At 61.2% G+C, this 26600-nt stretch overlaps 10 protein-coding genes across 10 annotated transcripts; 5 read left to right on the top strand and 5 right to left on the bottom strand.

Moving 5' to 3' along the window:
• Positions 1-109: 109 nt before the first annotated feature.
• Positions 110-3016, top strand: ACA1_060200 (uncharacterized protein; the record flags this gene model as incomplete). The annotated part of the gene is made up of 10 exons (XM_004339258.1): positions 110-191; positions 279-408; positions 520-806; positions 913-1256; positions 1445-1534; positions 1653-1752; positions 1853-2023; positions 2193-2381; positions 2525-2670; positions 2804-3016. 10 exons carry the CDS (start codon positions 110-112, stop codon positions 3014-3016), a joined length of 1752 nt encoding a protein of 583 aa, XP_004339306.1.
• A 175-nt stretch (positions 3017-3191) lies between these two features.
• ACA1_060190 (Transmembrane protein, putative) lies at positions 3192-4573 on the bottom strand (the record flags this gene model as incomplete). Its single annotated transcript, XM_004339257.1, has 6 exons — positions 3192-3391; positions 3495-3656; positions 3775-3863; positions 3992-4074; positions 4188-4284; positions 4422-4573. The coding sequence occupies 6 exons, from the start codon at positions 4571-4573 to the stop codon at positions 3192-3194; spliced, it is 783 nt and encodes a 260-aa protein (XP_004339305.1).
• A 275-nt stretch (positions 4574-4848) lies between these two features.
• On the top strand, positions 4849-6607 carry ACA1_060180 (uncharacterized protein; the record flags this gene model as incomplete). Its single annotated transcript, XM_004339256.1, has 8 exons — positions 4849-4926; positions 5085-5224; positions 5402-5484; positions 5576-5690; positions 5816-5860; positions 5973-6062; positions 6147-6231; positions 6308-6607. 8 exons carry the CDS (start codon positions 4849-4851, stop codon positions 6605-6607), a joined length of 936 nt encoding a protein of 311 aa, XP_004339304.1.
• A 10-nt stretch (positions 6608-6617) lies between these two features.
• On the top strand, positions 6618-10640 carry ACA1_060170 (viral a-type inclusion protein repeat-containing protein; the record flags this gene model as incomplete). Its single annotated transcript, XM_004339255.1, has 1 exon — positions 6618-10640. One exon carries the CDS (start codon positions 6618-6620, stop codon positions 10638-10640), a length of 4023 nt encoding a protein of 1340 aa, XP_004339303.1.
• Positions 10641-11042: 402 nt separating this feature from the next.
• On the top strand, positions 11043-14376 carry ACA1_060160 (lipase; the record flags this gene model as incomplete). Its single annotated transcript, XM_004339254.1, is given in 8 exon segments — positions 11043-12420; positions 12478-12582; positions 12651-12790; positions 12927-13054; positions 13175-13261; positions 13296-13376; positions 13387-13460; positions 13565-14376. The coding sequence occupies 8 exon segments, from the start codon at positions 11043-11045 to the stop codon at positions 14374-14376; spliced, it is 2805 nt and encodes a 934-aa protein (XP_004339302.1).
• Positions 14377-14448: 72 nt separating this feature from the next.
• On the bottom strand, positions 14449-16634 carry ACA1_060150 (uncharacterized protein; the record flags this gene model as incomplete). Its single annotated transcript, XM_004339253.1, has 8 exons — positions 14449-14577; positions 14657-14745; positions 14852-15151; positions 15247-15346; positions 15451-15532; positions 15628-15798; positions 15967-16091; positions 16284-16634. The coding sequence occupies 8 exons, from the start codon at positions 16632-16634 to the stop codon at positions 14449-14451; spliced, it is 1347 nt and encodes a 448-aa protein (XP_004339301.1).
• Positions 16635-16895: 261 nt separating this feature from the next.
• On the bottom strand, positions 16896-18163 carry ACA1_060140 (uncharacterized protein; the record flags this gene model as incomplete). Its single annotated transcript, XM_004339252.1, has 7 exons — positions 16896-17020; positions 17133-17190; positions 17481-17528; positions 17615-17739; positions 17812-17911; positions 17974-18048; positions 18101-18163. The coding sequence occupies 7 exons, from the start codon at positions 18161-18163 to the stop codon at positions 16896-16898; spliced, it is 594 nt and encodes a 197-aa protein (XP_004339300.1).
• Positions 18164-18517: 354 nt separating this feature from the next.
• On the top strand, positions 18518-22830 carry ACA1_060130 (BTB/POZ domain containing protein; the record flags this gene model as incomplete). The annotated part of the gene is made up of 16 exons (XM_004339251.1): positions 18518-18611; positions 18835-18944; positions 19101-19212; positions 19291-19337; positions 19585-19659; positions 19732-19897; positions 20049-20087; positions 20196-20354; positions 20470-20659; positions 20806-21048; positions 21121-21292; positions 21411-21593; positions 21742-21839; positions 22010-22136; positions 22215-22436; positions 22540-22830. 16 exons carry the CDS (start codon positions 18518-18520, stop codon positions 22828-22830), a joined length of 2328 nt encoding a protein of 775 aa, XP_004339299.1.
• A 560-nt stretch (positions 22831-23390) lies between these two features.
• On the bottom strand, positions 23391-23892 carry ACA1_060120 (uncharacterized protein; the record flags this gene model as incomplete). The annotated part of the gene is made up of 4 exons (XM_004339250.1): positions 23391-23417; positions 23492-23580; positions 23654-23736; positions 23834-23892. The coding sequence occupies 4 exons, from the start codon at positions 23890-23892 to the stop codon at positions 23391-23393; spliced, it is 258 nt and encodes an 85-aa protein (XP_004339298.1).
• Positions 23893-24567: 675 nt separating this feature from the next.
• On the bottom strand, positions 24568-26317 carry ACA1_060110 (uncharacterized protein; the record flags this gene model as incomplete). The annotated part of the gene is made up of 3 exons (XM_004339249.1): positions 24568-25542; positions 25667-25759; positions 25856-26317. 3 exons carry the CDS (start codon positions 26315-26317, stop codon positions 24568-24570), a joined length of 1530 nt encoding a protein of 509 aa, XP_004339297.1.
• Between the last annotated feature and the right edge of the window lie 283 nt (positions 26318-26600).

The raw sequence follows: 26600 nt of genomic DNA, 5'->3' as shown, positions 1-26600 counted from the left end.
TTTCGCCTATCCACGGCGGAGGCGGTGTGGCCTATTTCTTTTCTGGTTTTTCTGCTTTTAGCTTTTATTTGTGTGATTCCTCCTGTTGACCCCGCGTCGTTGCTTGGGCATGGACGTGGCAGCAAAAGGCGTGGAGGGTGGCGAGCAATGTTTGTGGCGGGACAATGGGTTTGCCCAGCACCTCATAGCAGGTACCTCGGCCAGGAGCAACGTGGTTTCAGGCCTCCATCACTCACGTTGCCGGGGCCACACCATATTTTGTGGTGGTGGGGGGGCAGAGCTGCTCGGGAGTGTGTTTGGCGGAGTGGACGCTCGCGTGGCTGGCGAAGTGCTGCACCACAATGCCGGGGCACTGGCGCCGACGGGGCGCCAGCTCTTCGCCCTGGAGCGCCAACAATGCGCCGCTAGGTCCGTCTGCGAAGCGCAAGGGTTTCCTGAGGCGGTTTGGGAACCACTTGCGAACCTCATTGTGTCGTGTGTGTCGTGTGTGTGCGGTCGTGTGTCGTGTGTCGAACACAGCGGCACGGCCCAGGCCCACGTGCAGGCGGGCGACGAGGACGATCTCTTCGCGTTCGTGAGTATGGCCGACGAGGCCGACGAGAGTGGTAGCAGAGACGACCTGAAGGAGGAGGAGGAACAGGAAGAGGATCGGGCAGCGCTCGAGCTTCGCCTGGGGGCAGTCGAACCATCGGCCTTGCCACGCACCGTGGAGGCCTTTCTCGCCGCCGAGCCTCTGCTCCGGGCGGCCACCTTCTTCTCCTCGGCGTCATCGCCATCATCATCATCTTCGTCTTCTCCACTTCACGGTATTTTTCCCTTTCTTCAGTCAACCCATCACCGGCCTGGCTCACTCTCACTCCCGTGTCGCGTGTGTTGGGTTGGCGCGGTGCAATGATGCGTGTGCGCACACAGAGGTGCGCCGCGCGCTGTTCGCGGACATGGAGCGGTTGCACGGGGAAGCCTCGCCGCACGCGCTGTCGCTGGTGTGGGCGTTCCTCGCCGCCCTTGCCGGCTTCGTGGCCAAGGAGCCGCACTCCGTCGTCGACTCCGCCGCCGTCCACCCGCCGCACTTCAAGCGGCTGCTCCTGACCGCCCTGCCATGGTCGCCCGCCAATACCGGGCGGGAAGCGTCGCGCGACGAGCGCGACGAGGCCGCGATCGACTGCGGCCTCCTCCACTGCCTGCTCGCGCTGGCCTTCTCCTTCTCCGACGAAACCCGCATCCGGGCCGTGGAGCTGCTCGTCATGCTCGCACGCGTGCCCTACCCGCGCTCCCCATCCTCTCGCGCCAGCTGGTACCGCCCTGCCCTGCCCGCGCAGCGCAGACCACAAATCCGTGCGGCGACGTTGGCTCGTGTTAACTGCCATTAGCTGATTGCGCGTGCGCGCGCGTGCGTGCGGCTGTGCCAAACAAAAGTCTGGCGGAGCGGCCCACGCATCTGCAGACCAAGACCACGGCGCTGGCGATCTACGACGCCGCCTACTCCGTGGACCGGTGGGCTCCCGCGCTGGGCTCCCACACCTTCCGCACGCTCGTACGGGCTCTCTCCTGGGCGCAATCTCTCTCTCTCTCTCTGTGTGTGTGTGTGTTGTGTGCGTCGTGGTGCGGCACAAAGATTCACCCGTCTAACGTGTCGCCGCGGGGCTGCCTAGACTTTCCCGATGAGGCTGCGCGAGGCGGAGGCGCTGGTCCACCACTACCAGGCTCTCCACCTGGGCACCCAACTGCTGGACGAGCACTCGCGCGTGCTCGGTATGCGCCCCACCTGACACCTCTCTCTCTCTGGCGCGCCGTTGGCGGCGTCTTACTGCGCGTCCGCACGCCACTCACTCGTGAAAGCGGCGGCTCGCAGAGGAGCTGGCGGACAAGCTGCAGAGCGTCATCCAGTCACCCGAGTTCGGGGGCCGCGCCTTTGTCAAGATCTCCACCCGGAGCCCCAAGGACGTGGTGTTCCACCTCCCCAAGTTCGAGCTCACGCTGCGCCAGGTGACCGAGGAGTGGACCGCCCTCTACAATCTTCCCGGTACGCAGAGGAAGAACACGTTCACCGCACACGCACACGCACACGCACACGCACACGCACCACCGCACACGCACACGCACACGCACCACCGCACACGCACACACGCACGCGGTAGCATCGCTTACCACGGCCGTGCGCGGGGCGGGGGCGGGGGCGGAATGACCATCAGATCCGATGCCGGAGAGCGTGGAGCAGGCGATCATGCAGCGGTGCGGGGCGCTCTGCCTGAGCGTGACGAGCGGGGCGGAGGCGGTGGACATGCTCAAGACCAGCAAGCGCATATGGGTCGACCTCAAGGAGGCTCTGGACACCCCCTCTGACGACTTCGCCATCAAGCTGGTGGTACGCGAGTGGTTGGGTGCGTGCCTCGCCCCCAATCAATGGCTGCGTTCTTCTCTTTTCCTTTTGCACCAGATAACACCTAACACCAACTACTTACTCTGCAAACAACTTTTCTGTTTTGGTGCGTGTGTATGTGTGTGCGCGCGGGCGTGAGAGCAGACATTCCCAACGTGTTCGAACTGCGCGGGTTCGTGCGGAATCGGCGGTTGACCGCCCTCTCGCAGTACTTCTCGATGTGCTACTTTCCCTGGGTGTCGCCTGCCCAATGGGCCGACGTCAAGACACGCGTCCTCTCCTTCTTCGAGGTGCGTTCAAGTGAACTGGGAGGGATGAGAACGAACACAGCGGCAGCACAGCCGCTTTTTCTCCTGCGTGGCGTTCTCTGACCTTCTTCTTCTTGGCGTGTCGTGGTGTGTGTGTGTGTGTCGTGCGTTGCAGACAACGGTGGCTGAACTGCTGCCCGTGGAGGACTGCGTGTGCGACTTTGTGGTATGTGAGGACCGGGTGATGGTGATCGAGCTCAACCTCTTCGGACGCACGGCCGGTGCCGCACTCTTCTCGTGGGACACCGACCAGCAGCTCCTCTACGGCAACAGGCCCTTCGAGTTCCGCGTCGTCGCCGATGCCTCGCTTTCCGCCACCGTCGTTTGATCCCAACCAACCAACCCAACCATTGTAAGTAATGGTACACTTGACTTCGTCATGCACTTCATTCCATTCACCACCAAACAAGCTCAGCAGATCAATCTAGTGATTGCATTTATTTATTTGCAGCAACGGTGCTTTGGGGTAGGTTGCCGTTCACGCCAAGGCAAGCATCTGTACCTTACTCTCGGGAAGCAGAGGCCTTGCTGCTGCTGCTGCTGCTCTTCTGGTTGAGCAGTCTCTTCTCGGCGTCCTCTACGGCCCACTTGTGCTCGACAAGGTCGATGTTCTCCCGCTCGGCCTTGTAGAGCTTCTTGGTGTCGATCGGGCCGCCGCCGCCCATCATCATCTGCTGCTGCATCAGCTTCGTGTCGTCCGCCGCTGTATTCCACAACAGCACGTGCCCGCAGCGCACGTCAGTCATTCCGCGGGGGTGCGCACACAAAGTTGGTTTGGGCAACCCAAGGTTGGCATGGCAGCGTACCGTTAGCCTCGCCCAAGACGAGGGAGTTGATGCCACGAAGACCGAACAGGTTGAGGAAGTACCACGAGAGGGAGCTCACGTAGGTCACCTCGAGGCCCGCCAGCTCAATGCCCCGCTGCAGCATGCCTCGGAAGGGCAGCGTGAGCGGGAACGGAATCTTCACTGCGGGTGGTGGCGATGGCCACGACGCGAACAACCAAAGAACGAACGAACGAGAAAGAACGAGATTAGCGATGGAACTCCCATGGAGATTGGGGGGGGGAAGATGGTCGAGAGGTACCAAGCACGAAGCCGGAGAAGAAATACTGGACCCAACCGACGATGAGCAACTGCGGTACGAGCATGGTGACGTTCTTCTTCATCATGTCCCTGCGCAGCGCATATACGCGTTGAAGAAGGGGATGAGTGGTGTGAGCACAGCTGGCGCTCGCGAGCAAACTCGACAACAACACGACCGGTCATAACAAATTAATCCTACGCGGCGGTGGAACACGTACACCATGTTCATGGGGTCCATCATGGGGTTGGCCAGCGGGTTGCTGGCGCTGCTGTCCTCCTCCTCCATGACCAGCACGCCCTCCTGCAGCGCCACACCCATGGTGCACGGTCGGAACAAAACCACGTAGCAAGTAAGCGGAAAGTTGTAGCAAGCAGCGCGGCACACCAGAAACGAGACTTGGCTGCAGTAAGTACCCTCGCATCGTTAAAGAACGCCTTGCGCTGCAGGAACGAGGCCAGCGGCAACTTGTGGCCATTGAGTCGCATCCGTGAAGCTCGGATCAGCGTTTGCCTGGCCAAGCGAACAACAAATTATTTGCATTTGGTTTCCGTGCTAGCATTTTTAATTTTCGATGTTGAGGGTTGCAGTCCGGATTGTAGCTTTCCGGAGACGATGGCAGCAGAGAAACAATCTAAGTGGCCACGTACCGTTCTTGGACCTTCTGGAGCTCAGGCTTGCGCTCAGAATGAAGGAGAAGGGAGATGTTGTTGCGCAGAATGGCGATGAGGAACATCACCAGCGCGATGGGCAGCAACACCCAGTCCCGGATTCGCGAGTCCAACACCAGGTCGTCTGTCATCTTGCCTGAATGTGATGGAGAACAGAAAAAAAATAAACAAATAAAATGAAGACACTATTCAAGTTATTCATGTATTTTCTTTTCTTTTCCTTGATCAGGCTTGGCGGAGGGGCAGTTGCGTTGGCGGCGACCAAGCAACCAAATAGCGCAGCCACGAGGAGCATCAACACACTACACTCCTGGCTTGTGGTAGAAGTGAGCTTAGTAGGAGGGGGCGTGCGAGTGACAATTCGTGTAGCGCGGATTAAATCTCCTGAAGCCCCATTTTCGCGAGGATGTGGACGAGCCTTGCTGCCATCGTCTCCACCGCACGGGAGGATGGCCGACTCGCTCCTCCTCCTGCTCAGCACAAGGTTTCTCCTCCTCCTCATGTCCTTCCTCCTTAGCCGCATCACCCTCGTCATTGTTATATTATTGGCCTTTCCTCTTTTCCTATGTGTAGTGGTTTCTTCTGACGCCGGCGCGCGCGCGCTCTCTCTCTCTTTGTGTGTCGACGCCATGTTCCGCGCAGACGCTGGGGCGCTGGGTGACCCTGATGCTCCTCCGAGGCGATGACGGCGCAGCGGCGGCGGCGGTAGCACCAGCGCCGGCAGGGGAGGAGAACCCGAACCAAAACCAGGCTTTGGCGACCCTCGCCGACGGCGCGGGCCTGTGTCGCCTCGTTCAACGCCTCTCCCGCCGCCCGCTCACCTTTCGTGACGCTCCCGCGTCGGCCCTCACGCTGCACGTTTACCCTCTCTCTCTCTCGCCTCTCCGCTCTTCCCTTTCCATGCAACGGTGGCTAATCAGGATGATCTGATCTCGGGGGGTTTGTGGGCCGGCTGACAGGGCGGACAAGCTGGCCAACGTGAACGCGGCCATGGCGGCCATGGAGGCCGACGGGATTCGTTGTCGCGGCTACAAGGCGGCCGGTACCTCCCTCCCTTCTTCCAAGCAACGACGCTCACGGGCTTCGCTGATGGCTGCTGCGGCTGTTGCTGGTGGTGTCGACATGTCTGGTAGATGTGGTGGAGGGCAAGCCGGCGGCGTTGGCCGAGGTCGTGTGGCAGCTGATGCTCCACTACCACTGCCGATGGCGCCCATCGGCCGAAGAGCTCGCCGCTCTCGCCTCTCCCAGGTGCCCACCGCCACCATTCACGTCCTTTCTCGTCTCTCTCTCTCTCTCTCTCTCTCACACACACACATTCCCTGTGGTTGGCTAACCATCTAACTCGTGTCTCGTAGGGAGGGGCGTACGCGCAGTACTTCGTTGGGCGAAGGCACGGCGCCCATGAGCCCGCAGCAGAGGTACCAGGCCTGGGTCTCCCCTCTCTGGCGCTCGGCTGCATTCTTTGAATGCCTTAATCGTCTAACAATCGGAACTGGCGTGGTGGTCGGGGCGGCGGGTGGATTGTACCAGGACCAAGCTGTCATTTGAGTGGGGCCTTCTCGTGTGGATCCGGGGCCTGGTGCCTAAGGAGCTCAACGTGAAGGACCTCGCCTACGAGACGTACGCCCCACATCGCCTTCCAGCACTGGCCTGCTTGGCTTCTGCGCTGGTGTCTCATCGATACACGTGCACTTACATCTGCAGGTGGCAGGACGGGAAGGCCATGTGCTTTCTCGTGGACAAGCTATGCGGGACCGATAGCCCGATCAACATGCAGGAAGTCATGAACGTGCGTTTCTTCTTCTTCTCTTCGTCTTCTCTTCGTCTTCGTCCGGCGCTGACGCAATGCATCGCCGTGTGAGCAGTGCACGGACGGGGAGGAGAACCTGCAGCGGGCGTTTGCGGCGGCGGCGGACAAGCTCAAGATCCCGCGGCTGCTCGACGAGGGCGACTTCTTCCTGGAGAAGGCCAAGGCCGCCCAGAACCTCATCGACGAGCGCAGCCTCGTGGCCTACATCACCTACTTCAAGAACCACCACGACAACGTGCCCTTCGAGTCCCTCTCTCCATCGTACGACATCTCTCCGTCTCTCTCTCTCTATATGTATATCATATTCATATGTCCATATATGGCTGTGTGTACATGCACATATGCGTATATATAGTGAAGGGAAAATGGACGAATCGCCGCGTGGCAAGGCACGGGTTAAGCGATTGGACTTTAGGTCCCTTGGGCGGAGGCGCAACACGTCGGCCGTGCACGTGTCCATCGAGAAGGATCAGACCATCACCGACCTCAAGCAGTTCCTACGGCCCGGCGCCGCCGCCGCCACTGCTGGCGGTCGCCGGGCCGCCTTTGACCAGGAGCAGGACAACGACGGCCTGGCCGAGGAGCTCACCAGCAGCTCGTCGGAGAGCGAAGACGAGCAGCGGCAGGTGGCCCAGCTCGAGGCCACCATCGAGCAGCTCAAGAAGGAGCTCGACGAGCTGCGACGCGAGCTCGCCGACAAGGAGCAGGCCGTCCAGGCCATGAAGGCCGGCGGCGAGCTCGCAGCCGCCCAGCTCGCGGCGGAGCACGGGCGCGAAGTGGAGCGCCTGGCGGCCGAGCGGGCCGCCGCCGAGGAGCTCGGCCACCAGCGACGCCGCGAGGCCGAGGCACTCGTCGAAGGCGTGCAGCGGCGCGTCAACAAGAAGGAGAAGCAGCTGGACGACGTGCGACACGAGCTGCGCGCGCTTCGCGACCAGCATGACCGCGCGACGGCGCGCGCCGACGAGCTGGCCCGGAGCGCCGATGCGCTGCGCGAGCAGTTGGCCGCCGCCCGCGCGCAGCTCGAGGACAGTGAGCGCAAGCGGCAGGTCACCGAGCGGGAGCTGCAGGCCGCCACCAGCAGCCTGCCCGAGGTGGCCGCCTCGCTGGCCACCGTGGCCCGCTCGAGCGCCGACCTCGGCCGCACCCTGGGCGAGAAGGAGGTGGTCATCCTGCGCCTGCTTGACGAGAAGAAGGGCGCCGAGGCCGAGCGCGACCGGGAGCGGGCCGACAGCGAGCGCCAGCACCGCGAGAGGGAGGCCCGCCTCGAGAGCGAGTGCGCGCGTGCCGACGCCGCCGAGGCCGCGCTGGCCGGCCTGCGCGGGCGGCTCGAGGAGCTCGAGGCCCGGGCGGAGGCCGACCGACGGGCGTTCGGTGAAGCGGAGGCCAGGTTCGTGGCTGCGGAGGGCGAGCTGGGCCGGGCGACGGCAGCGCGCGACGAGCAAGAGGCGGAGCTCCGGCGGGCCGGGGAGCAGGTCGACGGCCTGGCCAGGGCGCTGGCAGAGGAGCGGGCGCGCGTGGAGGCGACCAAGGAGGAGCTCCGGAGCCAATTGAGCGAATCGGCCGACGCGATTAGCCGATTGGAGGAGAGGCTCGAAGAGGCGCGCAGGCAGGCGGAGGGTGCGGCGCAGGAGGCGGCGGCCCACAGGCTGCGGGCGGATTCGGCCGAAGCTGCGACCAGGAATCTGGAGCAGCTGTTGGCCTCCCGGGAATGCCAGGAAGGCGCGGAGCGCAGCCGGAGGGTCCTGGAACTGGAGTCGCAGCTGAGCGAGTTCGCGCAACGCGTCGAGCGCGCCGAACTGAGTGCCGACGAGGCCAGACGCTGGCTTGAAGCCCGCACCGAAGAGCTGGACCAGCTCCGGGAGGAGATGGCGCGGGCCACGCTGGAGGCCGAGGCGCGGGAGCAGGCCCGGCACGAGCGTGCGGAGCAGGAGACGGCCGAGCTGCGACGCGCGATCGAATCCCGGCAGACGCTGCTCGCCGAGTTCGAAGCGCTCAGGACCGATCACGGCCGCCTTCGCGAGGAGAAGGACCGGCTCGAGGCCGCCACCGAGGCAGCCCATGAGCGCGCTGAGACGCAGCGGCGGGAGCACGACGCCCGGCGCGCGGAGCTAGAGAGCGAGCGCAAGAGGCTCGCTGGAGAGGCCGAGCGGCTGGAGAAGCAGGCGGAGGGCCTGCGGGCCGAGCGCGACGGTGCGCTCGACCGGCTGAAGGGGAAAGAAGCCGAGCTCGCGGAGCTGCAGGCCCAGCAGGCCGGCATGGTTGGCCTGGGGCGTGCGCACGCCGAGGAGGTGGAGGAGCGGCTGCGGCGAGAGCGCGAGGCGATGCAGGGCGAGGCGGAGCGACTGCGGGGCGAGAACGACGGGCTGGCCCAGCAGCTGGCCGCTGCCACGGCCGACCAGGCGCGGCTCCGCCAAGAGATGGAGCGACTGGAGGAGCGGACCCGGGCGGCCGACGAACGCGCCCAACATGAGCGGGGCGAAAGCGAAATGGAGAGGCAGCGGCTCGCGCACGAGAGCGAGACCGCCGCGAGCGAGGCGAGGCGACTCGCAGAGAGAGCGAGCGCGGCGGAGGAAGAGGCGAAGCGCCTGCGGGGCGAACTGGAGCGAAATGCGGGTGAATTGGGCGAAGCCCAGAAGCACAACCAGGAGCTGCAGAGCCTGTGCGACGGCAGGGCAAGCCAGCTGGAGCGCGAGGGCGAAGAGCTGGTGCGACTGCGGGGCGAAAACGAGGCGGCGTGCTGCGAACTCGAGCGCGCTAGGGCGGACCTGGCCCTAATCCGCAAGGAGCACCACCGGCTCGAGACCGATGCCCGAGCCGCGAACGAGCGCGCCGAGCTGCAGGCCCAGGGGCACGAAAGGGAGCGGAATGCGCTGGCGCGCGGGCATGCCGAGGAATGCCAACAATTGAGAGACGAGCTGAAGCGGCGAGAGGTCGAGTCCAACGAACTGCGGTCACGAACGGAGAGCCTCGAGCTGCAGCTCAACGACGCGAAGAAGGCGAAAGACGACGGCGACGAGCGGGCGGTGGCCGAGGTGAACGAGCTGCGGGCCGAGCTCAAGCAGAAGGAGGCCCAGCTCGCGGCGGCGGTCGGGCGCGCAAGTGCGAGCGAGGCGCGGGAGAAGGAGCAGCAGCGGGCGGCCGCGGAGCGGGAGGAGGAGCTGGCCCGCAAGGTGGCCGTCGAACGCGTCGACGCCGACCGCTGGCGTGCCAAGTGCGACGAGCACCAGGCCGAGAGCGAGCGCGCCGACGACCGGCGGCGCCGGCTCGAAGAGCGCCTGCGCTCGGCCCGCGCCGACACCGAGCGCCTGCAGCGCGCGCACGACGAGCAGGCAAGGGGCGAGACCGAGGCCGGCGCCGATGAGAAGGCGGAGGGTGAGCGCAGCGAGGAGGAGCAGCGGCTGCGCGAGCAGGTGCGGGAGATGCAGGAGCGCGAGAAAGCGATGAAGGTGCTGCTGGTCGAATCGGAGGAGGACATCGACAAGCTCGAGGAGGAGCTAAGCGAGGTCAAGCGCAGGCGCGAGGACCTGCGGACCGAGCGCGACGCGCTGATGGGCCTAGTCGAGCAGCTGCGCCGCGAGCGGGAGGACGAGTCGCGCAAGCTCAAGCTCGCCGCCCTCGAGGCGCGCCGACGCGACGACGAGATCCAGCGCCTCCGCGCCCAGCGCCGCGAGTCCGACCGGCGCATGACCGACGAACTGCAGAGCCTCCGCACTGCCCAGCAGCAGCAGCAGCAGCAGCAAAAGCCACAGCAGCAGCAGCAGAGCGAGGAGCGCGCGTCGATGGATGTCAACGGCGGCGACGACACGGTCGACAGTAGTGAGCCGTCACAGCAGCAGAAGCGACGGGCGCCACACGCGGCGGCTGGGAGCGACGTCGAGGGCTACGTGGGCGCCATCGACATCCACGCGCGCCCGCACTCGCCCATGTCCTCGCGTCGGGTGGCGTTGGACGGCGAGGCGGCCGCGTCGCCGCCGCGCGGCATCGCCAAGCAGATGTCGGAGCGCTTCGAGAAGATGTCGGCTAAGACCCGCGCATCGCCGCCGGCCTCATTCTCATCGCCATCATCACCATTGTCGTCGTCGTCGCCATCGTCGCCATCGTCATCCGGCGGCTCCTACTCCTCCCGCACCCTGCCCAGGTCGGCCTTCTCCGCGTATCAAACTGCTCTCCGCGACGAGGGCGCCGGCACGACTGCCAACGGCCATGCCGATGGCGCCGACGACGTGGCGGCGGGCGAGAACGGGAAGAGCGGCGGCAGCGGCGGCGATGGCGGTGGTGAAGGCCTGCGGTCGTGGGCACGCATGCGGCGGGTGGACTACAAGGCCGTCGCCGCGCAGAGGAAGGGCTCCTCTGCCGCCTCTTCACCACCGCAGCCCTCGGCCTCGTAACGAGTAGTACGAGCTGCACCCATAGATGACCCCCTGTGAGCTTGTGATCCCCTGTAACCAACTCGCATGTGATTGGGCACAAACAAAATCGGTTTTCCAATTTCCGGCCCAGGTTAACCGAATGACGTGTTTTCCGCCGACTCCTCAGCCAAAATAAAGTTAGGGATTCGTCGGTAATTGGGTCGGTGGGCTGGTCCTGTGCGATCAGATTGGGGCGCCAGTCCAGAGGGCAGGTGAGTGTTTTAGCCATACCCCATCAGTCCGCCCCATCAACACACGTTCTCCTGCCTTCCGCCTGAACCGCAGCCTTTTCAAGCCATCGGCAGAACCCAACCACACCGTCAGGGGAGAGGGGCTCACAACAACACAACCCGACTAACAAGTCCCGACGTCCCACTTCACATGCACCTCCTGTGGTCATTGGGCCTCAAACGGCGCAAGTTCTCCACCTCGACGCCGGCCCTGCTGCCCGTCACCAATGCCCTCCAGCCTGCCGCCGCCTCGCCTCCGCCCCTTCCGGGCTCGCATTCCTACGAGCTGCCTGGGCCGAGGGAGGAGCCCACTGCAGTCGCCAGCGCCCCTGCCACGCCGGCCTTCTACCTGCCCCACCTCAAACGCTCGTCGTGCATCGTCACCTCTTCGTCCTCTCTGCACGACGATACCGAGGAAAACAGCAGCAGCACCACGACTACGACCACGATGACGAGCACACGCAACGTGCTGGAGACATGGCCCCAGGACGATGACGAAGAGACAGACCAGCCAGAGATAGGAGAAGAAACGAACAAAGCACGAGCGCAGCAGAACGAAGTAGAAGATGAGGAGGACGCGGAAGCAGTTGCGGTGAGGAAAGGCGAGGAGAGGCGGGAGAGGAAGAAGCAGTTAAAGTGGGAGAGGCGGGAGAAGCGAGAGCGGAAGCGGGAGGAGAAGGAGGGGAAGAAGATGGAGAAGAAGACGAACAACCGGGGGCGCGAGGAGGACGCCGAGAAGAGGGCGCTACGCGAGGCCGAGGAAGAGGAGGAGGACATGCGAGTGCTACTCGCGGCATGCCAGCTCCAGGGCGAGACACGCAACCAGACGGCGTTCGCGTGTAGCGGCCGAACGAAGGATCAGAAGAAGACGGAGAGCGCCAAGAAGAAGGGTGGTAAGGAGAAGAGCCCGGAGCCGAAGGTGAAGAAGAGCAGGCGAGAGCGCAAGCTGGAGAAGCGGGAGGACAAGAAGGATAAGAAACAACGCAAGATCGACAAGGAGCTGCAGAAGCAGAGGGAGAAGGAGGAGAAACGGCGCAGCAGGAACCGCGGCCACGCGCGATCATCGAGCGATGGCGCCGCCCTCGCATCATCGAACATCAATAGTGCAGCAGGGCTGTCATCTTCGGCCTCGATGTCGAGCATTACCAAGCCCAAGAAGAGCTGGCGGCCAAGTACGTGGAGGATGAGTAGCATCGCTTGCCTGGGTCGCGCCCCGTCCATGGATGGAGAGGACAGCCCACTACAGACGAGTAGCGATTCCCATTCTCTCGATGGCCCAAGGGGGGACAAGGGCAGCACCAGTCGCAGAAGATCCTCCATCGAGAAGGGCAAGGACAAGCAGCAAGATCACGAAGGAGATGATGATCCCGACAAGAAGAGCGGGCCGGGCAAGGTGCTCGAGGAGGGCACGATTGAGCCCTGTGGGGAGGATGGCGAAGACGAGGGCTGGAGCGAGGAATCGGTTGAATGGTGCGGCGTCAAGTACGCGAAGAACGACATGCCCCCGTTCGACACCAGCGGCCTGCGCGGTACCTGCGCCTCAATCTGGCTTCATCTCTAATCCCCATCTAATTGCTTTTCTACAGGCAAGACGGCGTACAACCCCAACCACTGCCTTTGGCTTGCCACGGCAGCAGCCCTCGCCTATCGCTCCCCCGCCCAGATCCGTCACGTCGTCACCCGCATCTGGGGTACCGCACCTCCTCCTGTTCTCTTTACTCTTCCTTTCTTTTTCTTTGTTGCTCACCCGCGCGTGTAGAGTGGGAGGGCATGGAGTTCTTCCACAACGCCGAGACGGACACGCAGGGGTTCGGCGCCTATGGCAAGGACTGCATCGTGATCTGCTTTCGCGGCACCGAGTCCAGCAGGGACTGGTCAACCAACATCAAGATATCTGAGGTACGGTGCAGGCACGCCTTCTTTTCTGTCTTCACCCCAGCCGTCGGTCGAGCTCACCATTTGTTTCCGTCTGTGCGTGTGCTGTGTGTGCGCCGTGCTGTGTGTGGTGCGTGTGGTGTGTGCGTGTTGTTCGCAGACGGAACCCTTTCCCGATATGCCCGCGGTCAAGGTGCACAACGGGTTCAACCGAGCCCTCACCTCGGTACTCGAGCAGGTGGTGGACTTCATCGCCAAGGGCCTCGAGTTCAACCCGTCCCTTCCGCTGTACGCTGCCCGTCTTCCTTCCTTTCATTACTACCGGTCTTCTCTTTCGGCCTCCGTTGCTAGCGCATGCATGCTCTTCTCACTCACACGCGTCCTGTATCGGGTTTGGGGCTTCAATAGGTACATCACGGGCCACTCGTTGGGCGGGGCGCTGGCCAACATGTGCCTGGCCTACTTCACCTTCCCCTCGTCGCCCTTCCTCCTCAAGTGCGCCCCCCTTCCTCGATCGATCTCTTTTCAGGCACGTGGCGCGAGGGGTGGCGGTAGTTCACTCTCTTGTGCTCTCCCGCCAGAACCCTGCCCTGTACGGGTACCAGCCCGAGTACGAGCAGTAGCAGTAGCAGCAGCAGTTCCTCCTCCGACGAACCGCAGGTTGCCGCGTCGCGCCGGGAGCCTCTCATCAAGGGTACATACGGCCACCTCTTCTCCTGTCGTTGCCTCAGCTGAGTGCTGGTCTCTAACCCGCCTAGTGCGTTGTGCGTTGTGCGTTTGTTTTCGCTTTTGGGTCAGGCGTGTACACGTTCGGGCAGCCCAAGGTGGGCAACGAGCAGTTCGCGTACGAGCTGCGGGCGCACTCGGCGGGCGCGGTGTTCTTCCGGCTGACGAACAACAACGACCTGGTGCCGTTCGTGCCGCGCCGGCTCTACGTGCACTGCGGGACGCGGCTCTTCCTGAGCGGGGCGGGCCACATCGTGCAGGGCGACGAGGCCGCGCGGCCGGCGCGCGAGTTCTGGCGGGAGAACAACCACGGGCGCATGTTCAAGCGCAAGCGCCAGGGCTTCCGCGACCACCTGGTCAAGTCCTACGTGGCCTTCCTGCGCGAGCACTACCGCATCAACGAAGCCATCCTTATGTCGCCGCTGCGCAAGGACATGCCGCTGCTGCGCTTCCACGACATGGAGCGCGCCAAGCTGTCGTGCGAGGAGATGCGGCAGCTGGTGAGCTTCGACTCGGTGATCGAGGGCCTCAAGCACATGACCGTGTCCGACCTCATGGACACACGCTCGCTCGCCATGACCGCCAAGCAGCGCAAGAAGGAGGCCCAGACCCTCGGGCGCAAGTGGCTCCGCGAGCAGCTGTGGGAAAAGCTCAAGGACAACGAGGACCAGCAGATCAAGAAGTGCTACAAGGCGCTCAAGTGCGAGGTCGAGAAGAAGAAGGCCAAGTACCGCGGCGACTCGGCCAAGCTCGAAAAGCCCAGCAGCAGCAGCGACAGCCCGCACCCTGCTGTGGCCAAGGAGGGCGGTAAGGGCAACGGCCCCATCGGCGCCATCTTCGCCTCCTTCGCCTCCCTCAAGGACACCCTGCGGGCCGACAGCTGATGACGTGTCGTGAATAACCACCGCCGACCCCACCCATAGAGGCCATCAAACGCCAACAAAGATTTTGTGTTCTCAGAAGATGAGCTTACAGCCGGGAGGGAGGCGCAGCTGGAGCAATCCCTCGTGTCCCTTGACAGCATGGCAAGAGGTCACATCAAACTCGGTCAGCCTGCGCAGGGTGTTGCCCACTGTGCACAAGTCCTGTCGTGACGGCATGCCCTTGCGCTTTAGCGTTGACAGATGCCCATGACTAAACGTATGCGAGAGTGAGGGTGTGTACATCAAAGAGCATGCCCGTATTGGCCACGCCCAAGTAGGTGAGCCCCTCGAGGCGGGCAAGAATGTGACTGATGTCCGACGGTAGATTGACTGCCCCAACCACAATAAGAACAAGGTCAAGACATCCACCACATTCGACACACTCATGCACCGCACGCACTCACGCACGCATCGCACGCACACGGGTGGGGCGTACTGATTCCGCTGATGTCCAGGCGGGAGAGTCTGGTCAGCAGAGCCAACTCGGCGGGGAGTGAAGCACAGTGGCCCACCGAGAGTGCGGTAAGGAAGGGGAAGTACTCTGGGCAGATGGTGTTGACACCAAACTGGCTCAGCTCACCACAGCCCTGGAGGCTGAGGGAAATGAGCGGGCAGTAGCTCGGGGCTGCCGATGAAGAAAATGAAGATGACGAAGACGAGCCCCTGGCATAGGGGAGGCGCATGGCAAGCTCATCCGTTACTCTCGGAGAACTGTCAAGGGTCAGCCCTACGAGCCCTGCACCAGAACAGGACAATAAGCAACCAACACGTGATAATTAATGGTGTGTGTGTGTGTGTGTGTGTGTGTGTGGTGTGTTGAGGTGGTAGTACCGGGGAAGATGCGGAAGAGGGTGGGTAGGTTGTCCTGTGTAATGATCTGACCTTGGCCCAGGTCGAGGCTCTTGAGGCCTGAAGAGAAATTCTGGAGACCCTGGAGGGTGACACCTGGACACTGGCGCACTCTCTGCATTCCACAAGCAATGTGAGGTGAGCTGATGACCGTGCTTGTGATATTCAAGGTCAGGTCGTACGTACCAAGTGAACCAGGTTTTGCAGTGCCGTAAATGGCTCGAGGACTTCATCACTCACACAATCCAGGCCATCCACTCCAAGCGACCTATGATGTTGTTGGAGCGTGGATCCAGGGCGAAGAAGAGCGAAGAAGAAAGAAAAACGAAGAATGAAGAACCATTTGAGAAGGCTTGATGGTACCTGAGATTGGTGAATCGAGTAAGATTCTGGAAAGCTGTGGCGGAGAACTGACACTCGCAGGGATTGATCGTCAAGTGGACCAGGTGCGTCAGCTCGGTCATGAGCTTGCTCTTTGACACAAAGCTCCTGGGCAGGATACTCTTCTCGTCCTTCTTCACGTTGTAGCGCGCCCTGTGTTAACACGACTCATCAGGCCCTTGTGTGTGTCGTGTGTATCGTGTGTGTGTGCTTGTCGTGTGTGTGTGCTTGTGTGTCGCGTGTCGTGTGTGTGTCGCGCGCGTGTGTGTGTGGTGAGTGTGTGTGTCGCGTGTGTGTGGTGGGCCAAGTGTGCTGCGTTACCAGTTCAAATTGATGTTAAGGTTTGGAATAGACTTGTCCTTCGCATACTTCCTCACCATTGCGCTCCAGGCGGCTGCATCGCGCACGAACTCAACGTTTGTGCGCGTCCAGTCCCATATCTGATCCTGTTCCCATTCGTCAACCAATCGATCGTGAACGCACACGCACCACCGCACACACACACTCACACACGCACACGCGCGCACAGAGCGGCTTACCAGAACTTGGCAGTCCTGCAGAAAAGTGGGAGGGTCATGAATGACTGGGCGAGGAGGAGGCGGCGCCACAACAGGTTGGTCGGTAAGGTCCAATCGAACCATCTCGGCTTCCGGGAACGCCATCGGCAGCATGTCCCGCTCGGCGTCCGTCAGCTGCCACCAGCCGCCCGTCGTCTCATCGTAGTTGTCGTCGTCGTCGCCCACGCCGTCCGTGCTATCGACATGAGGCGCGTGTTCGGCGTGTGGCTCCTCTGCGGCGGCGGCGACGTCGGCCAGGGACGAGAGTCGCTCCTTGCCCTTGTCGGGCGGCGGCCGGACTCGCTTGGTGCTCTTCCTAGTGGCCGTGTTCTCCTGATCGCCGCGGGCAGCAGCGATCTGGCGACGCAGTTTGGTGCGGGGCAGGCCCCACATCCTCTGCAACCGATTGTAGGCCTTGGGGTCCATCACCATCACCTCTGCGCAACACCACCGCACAGCAAAGAACATACACAGTGAGCGGCACACCGTGCGGTGTCGTGTGTCGTGCGGTGGTGGCGTGTGCGATTCATCGCGGTACTGATCAGAAATCGGTAGATGTCCAAATTTCGTGGCTCGACGTAGGGATGGCTGGTGAACCGCTGATCGTTGCTGTCCCGCGCTCTGCACGCGACATTTGATCAGCAAAAAAATGTAGAAATTAAAATGAATAAAATAAACAGATCGTGAAGAGCCCTACTTGAAGAGGCACGCGTTTGGGATCAGCTGCGGACACCGAATGATGTGTTCCGGCGAAGGATCCCGGTCGAACGGAATCGTCACCTCCTCGCCAGTCCGCAGGTCCCGCCTGGCAAACACTCCTGGTGTCGCGCACGCACACGACATGATGCGTGCAACACGCGACACGCACGACCCACGAAGATGTTGTGGTGAGGCCTCATCCAGGCAAAGCGGGATGATGGGGAGAAATACCGAGATGCAGGTCGCAGTCTACGAACACCTCGACCACGCGGGCCGAAGGGCGACACCCCTGGCAAACGCTCCGGATGTACCTGGACTTATTACCGAACATTCTGGTTGTGTGTGCGCGTGATCATAATTTTATCATCAGCCAATCAGGAGAGCCTTGGGGGTGGGTGTGCGAGTTGTACCGCATGTCGAGAGTCATATTAGTTTGGGCATGCTGGTAACAGTGCATGACGTGGTAGTCCCCCAGTTCGGGCAGTTCGGACTGATTGGAGGTACAGTGTCAACAAAAGAACGACATCGCCCACAGAGTGAACTCGTGTTGCGCATGCAACAACAAGCGCGGCTCCGTACCTGCTTGAGGCGCTCTGTTTCCATGAAGATGCCGGTCATTTCGATGATCTGGGGATGTGGTGATAGAGCATGCGTTCCAAGTCAAACGATGGCAATCCAAAGTAATGGTTGGTGACTGGCCGGGGAGCTCGCACAAACTGGCCACTCTTGACCGGCTGGTCGACGAGGAACCGGTTGTGCCGCTTGCTGTGGTCGCGAACCACATAGCACTGCACGCTGCCTGCCCTGCGCATCTGTTGATTTTGGCAAATGCCGTGCGCTGCAGATCCATGACTCGTTCAAAAATCAAAGCTGGCGAGAAGAAAAGAATGCGACGGCTGCTGCAGAGTACCGAGTGCTCTGCACTTGCAGGGGCAGTCACCGCCGCATTCGGCGCGCTGCTGGTAGCACAGGCAGGTCCTGCCCATGCAGCAGTTGCCCGTCCTGTCGGCCTGGACGCCCAATCATTTTAGTTTTTGTTTCTGTGCACTGCCAGACAGCGCCACAGTGGTACCCTGCACTCTTCGCCACGATGTCGTGCCTGACGCAGGGTCTTGGTTGGGCGCGTCAGGGTGAAGTAGACGTTGACCTGGTGGGGCACCAGCTTCAGGTGGGTTCAGGAATTGAAGAAGATGGCGTACCTGGCTCTCCCATGTTTCAAACAGTTCGTGAATCTCAGGTTCCTCCTCCTCGTTTGCCTGCATGTCTGCGCTGGTGCCAGCCCCTCTTGAGCTTACTGATGCTTTGCCCCCTGTGCATTTTCCTGTGCACGCAAACGTGTTTTTCTTCAAACAGAAATCTGGCTGACATACAACCAAGGTGCGCCCAGAGAAAGACAATTAGAAAAAGATGAAAAAACGTTCCACCAACAGGGGAGCTCCTGGAGTGGTTAGGGATTGAAGGGTACCCTCTCAAAGTGGTAAGTAGTAGTCTTCAAGCAGGCACGTGAACAGGCTCTGAAGAATTACCATGGTGTAATGTGTGAAAATTATGCACAAAGGAAAGGGGCATTTCTTTTTTTTTCCTCTCTCCAGTGACAGTGCAGAACTACGGTGAGAATGATGGACCCGGTGCACGTGCGGCACATTGTGGATGCAAGTGCCCAAAACGTGCTTCCCCTCCGCCCCATGATGGGCTCCTACGTATGGCTGGGTATGTACCATAATATATGAACAATACAATTTTTGATTGGTGTGGTCTCTAGGAACGCTGACAGCATATTTGTGTGGCCAGTGGACGACCAATTCCACCTGCCTGCCACAGGCCGCGCCTTCGGTACGCACCGCAGCGTGTTCTTATGATTCATTTATTCTTGCATTTATATTTATTTATATATTTCTTTTTTTTTCTCACGCCTGTGGGGCGGCGGGGACAGTGACGTTCGAGGCGCAGGCAACGAACGACATCCACGTCAGCTTCAACAAGGACACCTCCCGCGTTGAGGGCCGAGACGGCCTCGCCGACCAGTCGCCCAACTACGAAGTCGTCATCGGGGGTGCGGTGATGCGTGTGGTGTGGTGTGGTGTGGTGTGGTGTGGTGTGGTGTGGTGTGGTGTGGTGTGTATGTGTCGTGCGACATGCGACTGACACGGTGAATCGTGCACGTCGCGCGCGTCGCACACAGGGTGGATGAACAGGAAGACTGCGGTGAGGAAGCGGGGCCAGCAGCAGGCAGCCGCGCGCAAGGAGGAGAACCCCAACGCCGTCATCACGTCGCCGCACTTCACCCAGTACTGGTTCCTTCTTGACAACGGTACGACGCGCCACCCACCGGTCTTTGCGCTCATTTGCTGGACTGAGCCCGAATCGGTTCGGCTCCTTCATCCCACAGGCTTGCTGGTCGTTGGAAAAGGAGAGCCCGGCACCCATGAAATCATCGTACGGCACACACCACACACCACACACCACACACCACACACCACACACCACACACCACACACCACACACCACACACCACACACCACACACCACACACCACACACCACACACCACACACCACACACCACACACCACACACCACACACACAACGACGCACAACACGCATGGCACACACACGCTGCGGTGATGCACACACTTGCGCACGCACGCACATCCAGTGGTATTCATCATTTATTATTTCCAAAGAGATGGAAGGACGATCACCACGACTTTCAGGACCTGCGCTACGTGGGCTTTTCCTCGTGGGACAAGCCCATCCAAGTTCGTTCTACATAACGCGCCCTCAGCCCTTTCCTTCTCCAGCCGGTTACACTAACGCTCGCGCACGCGCAGTATCGACACATTGCAGTGACGGGCACCATACCGGTGTCGTGCCTCTCGCTATCGCGGCTCTCGGCCCACTCCACATTCAGGCAGGGCGAGAGTTCGCTCTTCCTCAGCGACCTCTTTGCCGACGTCCACTTCCACGTCGGCTCCGCGGTCTTCCCCGCCCACTGCTGTACGCGCCCAGTTTTTTCAGTCCCTGGGCACCGCCCAGCCGTTTTCCCTCATTTAATGACATTTAATGATATATTTATTATTAGGCATCCTCAGTTGTCGGTGCCCGGCGCTGTTGGAGCAGCTGCTCGATGCCAGTGCGCCAACAGAAGGGCCACGAACAACTCCGTTCATTGTGACCCTCGCGGAAGGTACGAACCTTACCCACCGCACACGCGCCACGCGCTGCACTATACAGCACACAGCACACGCACACTAACCGCACACGGTCTGGTTGGTGCGTGCGTGCGTGCCTACAGAGGAAACGAGGGCGGACGAGTTTCGGGAGCTGCTGCGCTTCATCTACACTGGCGAGGTGAAGCTCCGCACAACGGATCGCGAGTCGTTCGACGGCCTGCTGGCCCTGGCGCAGCGCTGGTCGCCTCAGCTGGCGGCCCACCTCACCGCCGCCACTGCAGGTACGACTCGTCACCCCCCCCCCCACACCGCCTAAAGCCCTTAGTTCTCCTGCCTTTTTTCACTTTCTTGCGCGTGTCGTGTCGTTGGTCGTGTCGTGTGTGCCAACAGCCGCAGGTGGTTTGGTCGCGCTTCCCTGGTTCGGGGAGCTGGTGGGCAGCGAGCGATGGCACGACGTGGTGCTTACCTTCCCCGGCGACTCTTCTTCATCTTCTGCTTCTTCTTCCGCTTCCTCGTCGTCCTCAGCTGCGCCCCCGCCGCCCACCGGCCGGCTGCCGGCCCACCGCGCAATCCTCGCCACCGCCAGGTACCACTCTCAACTTTTGCGTTTGCGGTTGCGTTTGTGTTTGTGTTTGGCTTTGGCTTTGGCTTTGGCTTTGGCTTTGGCTTTGGCTTTGGCTTTGGCTTTGGCTTTGGCTTTGTATTGGAGGCTAATGTTGCGTGTCGGTGAAGTGAGCCGCTGTGGGCGCTGTTGGGCGGCGCGCACGGCTGGCGTGAGCGGACTGAGGGCGAGGTGGCCCTGCACGACGTCGACGAGGCGGCGTTCCGGATCCTCATGGAGTGCGTGTACAAGCGCACGTGCCGGCGATTCACCTCCCTCGTCGAGGAGGTCCTGCCGCTCCTCCTCGCCGCCGACCGCTTCGACCTCCTCAACACGCCCAAGCTCTACCCGCCACCGGCCGCCGATTCCACCAGGTATGCGTACAATTTAAGTTATTGATGGCATTTTTGCTTCTAAAAAGAAAAATATTCAATGGAAAATGGTAGCGACGTGGCAAGTCCTGGTGAGCCGGTGCCTCTGGCGGACCACTGCCTGGCCTACGCGATGGCCCACTTCGACCTGTCGACGTGCTGCCCCACATTCCACATCGCCGACGTGCTCGCCCTCCCGGCCCTCCGCCTGGCCGCCCAACACTTCATCCAGGACAACTTCGACCGCGTGTGCCAGGCACGACCCGCACCACACGACACACACACGACACGCACACGACACGCACCACACACGCACGCACGCACACACAACTAATGCGGGTGAGGCATGCGGGGTGTCGACACAGACCAAGAAATTCCTGAGTCTGGAGAGTCATCTGCTGCTGGAGCTGGTGGTGAAGGACGCCCTGGTGGTGTCCGACGAGGAGCACGTGTGGGAGGCTGTCCTGCGGTGGGCCGCGCACAATCCCGACGCCGAGAGCGCGCTCGCCCAGATCCTCACCTACATCCGCTACCCGCTCATCAGCCCCGTGCGCATTCCACTCATTCCATTCTACACTCACCACCGCACACGCACACGCACACGCACACGCACACGCACACGCACACGCACACGCACACGCACACGCCTCGAGGAATTTTCTCTCACGCTCTCGGAAACGTGTCACACGCGCACAGAGCTACGTGGCGGAACACATCCTGCCGCATCCCTACGCCAAACTTCCGGGCGTGGAGGAGGCCGTGAAGCTGAACTCCAATCCTCTCAAGCTCTCCGGGTTCGCACTCACTCTCGATCGTTTTCTTTCACCGCAAACACTACACTACACTACACTACACTACACTACACTACACTACACTACACTACACTACACTACACTACACACTGCTAAAATGGATTGGGATGTGTGTGCATGTGCATTGCCCTGCGTCGTCGGCCACAACACAGGGGATCGGCAGCGGTGCAGGCCGGCAAGGTGGTGCTGCGCCAGTCTCTGGCCGACATCCTCAACCGGCCCCGCACGCCCCGCTCCCTCCAGGGCTGGAAGGAGCTCCCCTACTCCGGCACACCCGGCGTACTCGCCCCCCCCCGCCCCCCCTCGCCCCCCCTCGCCCCTCGCCCCATCTGACCGGGTGATGATGAACGTGCGCAGGACGCTTCGGGCCTTTTCCATTGGCTGGGAACGAGCGGCGGGGCGGGCGGAGGGGCGAAGGAGCGCGGGTGGGTGAACCCGTGCCGGGCGGGTTTGGTGAAGGTGGTCTGCTCGGCCCCGCCCTCGCGCTACTCCAACCCGGAAGCAGTCGTCGACCGCGCCTTCCACACCACGTGGTACACCTCCGGCCGGCCACACCCCTGGCTCATCGTCCAACTCCTCGTACCGCCACCCTTTCCCCTCGTGTGTCGTGTCGGTGTGTGTCATGTGCGTGTGTCGTGTCGTTCATCTGGCCTAACCGCACATGTTTCGACCGCACACGCAGAAGGAGAAGGCGTTCGTGATGAAGGGTTACGCGATCAGGCAGGACGGGTCGACGGTGTTCCTGCGCTCGTGGAGCATGCAGGGCTCGAACGACGGGCAGTCGTGGGTCGATCTGTCGACGCACGTCAACGACTGCGGGCTGGCGTCGCCCTCGCGGTGGGTCTTCTGGCCGGTGAGCTCGGTCGTTCCCTACGCCCAGTTCCGCCTCATCATGACCGGACCCTCCGCCTCCCCCGTCTCGCCCAACACCCTCGCCCTCTCCAACATCGAGTTCTACGGCTTTTTCAACTGAACATTCTCCCAATTCACAAAATGTTGTTGACTTTTATGGCATAAACATGCGATCCAATTGACGTGTGCCCAGTGTGGCGTGCCCAAAAGGCCAAGAATTGGAACGAAGAATTCCAGGTCGACCCCTCCCTACTGTCGTGTCCCTCCCCTCCCTCTTTCTCTTTTTTCTCCCTGGCACTTTCATGTGTCTGACCTGGCCAATGGTGATGGTGATCACTGCAGAAACTGCTCGACCGAGAGCCATCAGCCGCCAAATTCAACGATTTGGCCAAGCTGGCCCATGACTTCGTATTTGCAGCAGAGGTAAGAGTCTGCCTGGGGCACTTCCCTCCCCCAACCTAATCTCTATCGTTTGTTCCCCAGACATACGGCAAGATCATAATCTCCGAGCTCAGCCTGCCTGGTACATCCCCGCACGCACGCACGCACGCACGCACGCACAGCACGCACGAGAGAGTCCCAAAGCTGATGCTGAATGCTCATATTGGGTGCGGAGCTAAATGCAGAACCAAAGAAGACAATCAAGCCGATGGCTGTGGGCGGACAGGCAAAGCCCGGGTCTTAGAAGATGCGCTTGAACGTTGTCTCCTGTCAGGCCCAAGAAATGTGGGTAATGAGCAACGAATCAATGAATCAACGTAAAGAATAGTTGTGGAACATACCAAGCCATTCAGATGCATGGTATTGCAGTCGGGGCCATAGTAGATCTCAGCGTTTCTTTCGATCATGTTGCAGCCGCAGCACGGAGAGGCTGGTGTTGAGTGGAGCGTGGAAAGAACCAAGTTAACGATTCCGGACTTCTGCAAGTGTGACAGGCGAGGCACCTCGGCAAGACTTGGGCTGCAGCATGAGCACACTGTACTGCGGCGAGTGGGCACTCTCCAACCACAGCCCCGTTTGGACAAAGCTGCACTGACAGCGGATGGTAGGCGAAGTTGCCTGCCACACACACACACAGCCACGCACACGCCACAATATGTCGATGAGATTGCGCACGCACGCACCTCGTTGCTGAAAGGATTGATACGTTAAACGTGTAGAAGCGGGTGGAGTTGAATGTCATCGTCAAGTTGGATCCACTCCCAAGTCCGACTTGCTGCCACTGGCCGACAAGGCTGCAAGGATAATTTGCCTGTATGCTCGCGCCGCAGAGGCACGACCACAACGCGATGGCCACAAGCGCAACAACTCCCCAAGTCGCAGAAGTGTGCATATCCGATCACTGAGGCGCGGTGTGAGTTGTGGTGATGCGATACTGCAACTGGCCCCGACCCTGGGGTAGCAAGGCTTTAAAGGACCCCCGACAATGTGATGGGGAAACCAATAAGATCAGTGCTCAAGCTAACTCCGAATTGCAGACAGTGTTTCCGTTGGCGACCACAAGGCAACGTTTGCTCGCCCAACTGCCCCACGTCAAACTTGGGTCGATCAAACCATCGGAAGATCGCACCCTTCAGTCCATCATCGCGGCCCCAATAATCACCAATTGCAACCCCGACTTGGCTACCGGTTACAACCGACAAGAATGTCAATATGGAGCCTCGATAGCACAAGCCTCGAGAACTAGAACTGCAGAGTGCGTGACACAAGCAGGGCGGATCTCATGTGCAGTAAGACGGATTGCGATTGGCCGGCAAAGAGCCAGCTGGTCGATCGAAGTCGATTCGGCGGTACGTACTTTATTCCACTTCGACCAAACGCACGGGCTGTGCTCACCAGAGCTGTTTTATTTTTTCAACTAAGTGGCGAGGGTGTGTGCGATCGCACGCCCGAACGCCAACTCGTGCAGCGACTGCTCCTTGCGCAGTAGCTCGGCCAGCGAACCGTGCGGGCGCATGACCTCCACAAATCGGAGCCACCAGCGCTCTCGGCGCGTACCCTCAACGTCGTCGTCATCATCATCGTTGTTGTTGTTGTTGTTGTTTCTGTCGTCTTGTTGAAGGCGCTCGAGGAGGAGGCGGGTGTCGACCACCGACAGGGAGCGGAGGAAAGCGGCCAGGGCCGGCGGGGAGGAGTCCATCGCGGCCTCGAGGCAGTCCATCATCATCGGCTCGTCGCACGCCCGCAGCCACGCGCGCAGGTCTCGTCGCCGTCGCTGTTGTTGGCTGTCTGCGCCCTGATCGCTGCATTGCGCGCTGTCGAGGAGCCAGCGGGCCATCTCGCCCACCAGCGCTGCCCGACGGCCTGGATCGCTGCCTGCACCGGCCGCGGGCAGCCGGCGCAGAAGCTCCGCGAGTGTGTCGGTGCCGGGCGCCACTTCCTCACGCGTAGTCTCCTCGGCTTGACCTTTGTGGTCCACCACAACGTCGTCGTTGCTGTCTTCGTCTTTCTTTGCTTTCTTGCGTCTATCTTCTTCTTCTTCTCCTCCTGCTCGCTTTCGCTTGCACCACTTCCACCCAATATTGGTGTCGAGGTCGTCGTCGAGGTCGTCGCTTGCTGCGTTCATCATGCGCTGCATCTCCTTTCGCGTCAGGATCTCCATCAACCGGCGCGCGTAGTAGATCTCCATCCCCAGATCATCGTCGTCGTCACCGTTCTCACTCTGCGTCGTCGGACGACGAGAGCTCGCCTCGAGCAGGAGATCGAACTCGCTCTTCCACCAGATGTTGACGGCGACCACCAGCCGGAGCGGATAGTCATCTTCTGCTGGAGCGCCCATCGTCGTACCCACCTCCCCGCCAGTCTGATCTTGCCTCGGTGCTGGCGAGGTAACCTGATGGTACCACCCCTGGTTGGTGGTTGATTGATTGATTGCGGTTGGTTGGCTGCTGGTTGATTGGTTGTTTACTTTATTGTGGTTGGGTTGGGTTGGGTTGGGTTGGGGGTTGAAGCAGTACCTCAGGAATGAAGAGCATCTGGCCAGGGCGGACAACGGCGACCATGGGCCGCGGCAGCGACTCGGCCCCTTCCACCGTGCCGTCCTCGTGCACCTGCAGCCCGCATTGTAAGCATCGACCGCACACGCACACACGCACACACGCACACGCACACACACACGCGCACACAACACGGGGCGGTTGGTATACGTTGAGTCGGGAGTGGTTGGTGGCTTTGCCGTAGACGGGATGCGGGCGGAGGTGCGGCGTGGCGGCCGGCGGCCAGAGCGCGACGCGCTTGGAGCCGTGCACGACGCACAGCAGGTTGGGGAAGCAGTCGTAGTGCACGTTGGACGACGTGCCGCCCGCGCTCACCCACAGGTTGGCCGAATGCAGGGCCGGCAGCAGTGAGGGCGCCTCGGCCGGCGAAGGAAACGGAATCGACGACGTAGTGCATGATGATGATGTGGAGGATGATGATGGGCGCAGACAAGGCAGGAGAAAGGAAGGCAGGCGTATGTCATCCAAGAGTGAAGGAGCTGCAGAAGAGGATGGAGGCGGGTAGAGGGGGCATTGATTGAGATAGAGGTGTCGTTCCTCCTCCACTTTGGGAGCCGATTGCCTGATCAAGAGCTCTTCTTCTACAAGCTGAGCGAAACCGCGTGACGTCATCTTGGCTTCCTCACCAAATCGCCCATCGCCATAGAAAGTAGGGCCATCTTTCGAGATTTCGACGTGTAGCGGGCCAGCAGCTTCCAGCATGTGCTGAAAGTGCGCACGCCCAGCAGCCACCGACAGGTCCCACCGTCCTCGACCTGCCTCCTCTGCTTCATCTCCACCTCGCCCCCGAGATGAGTCCATCATGGCCGGCCAGTCGCTCATCGCGCCCAATATGAGTACTGGCCGATGTGGCCGCACGAAGCGAGACGCGAAATCGCCCCTTTCATCCAGAGAG

Source organism: Acanthamoeba castellanii, assembly GCF_000313135.1.
Source record: "Acanthamoeba castellanii str. Neff unplaced genomic scaffold scf7180000084599, whole genome shotgun sequence".
NCBI lineage: Eukaryota > Discosea > Longamoebia > Acanthamoebidae > Acanthamoeba > Acanthamoeba castellanii.
This window is presented reverse-complemented; position numbering and strand designations above follow the sequence as displayed.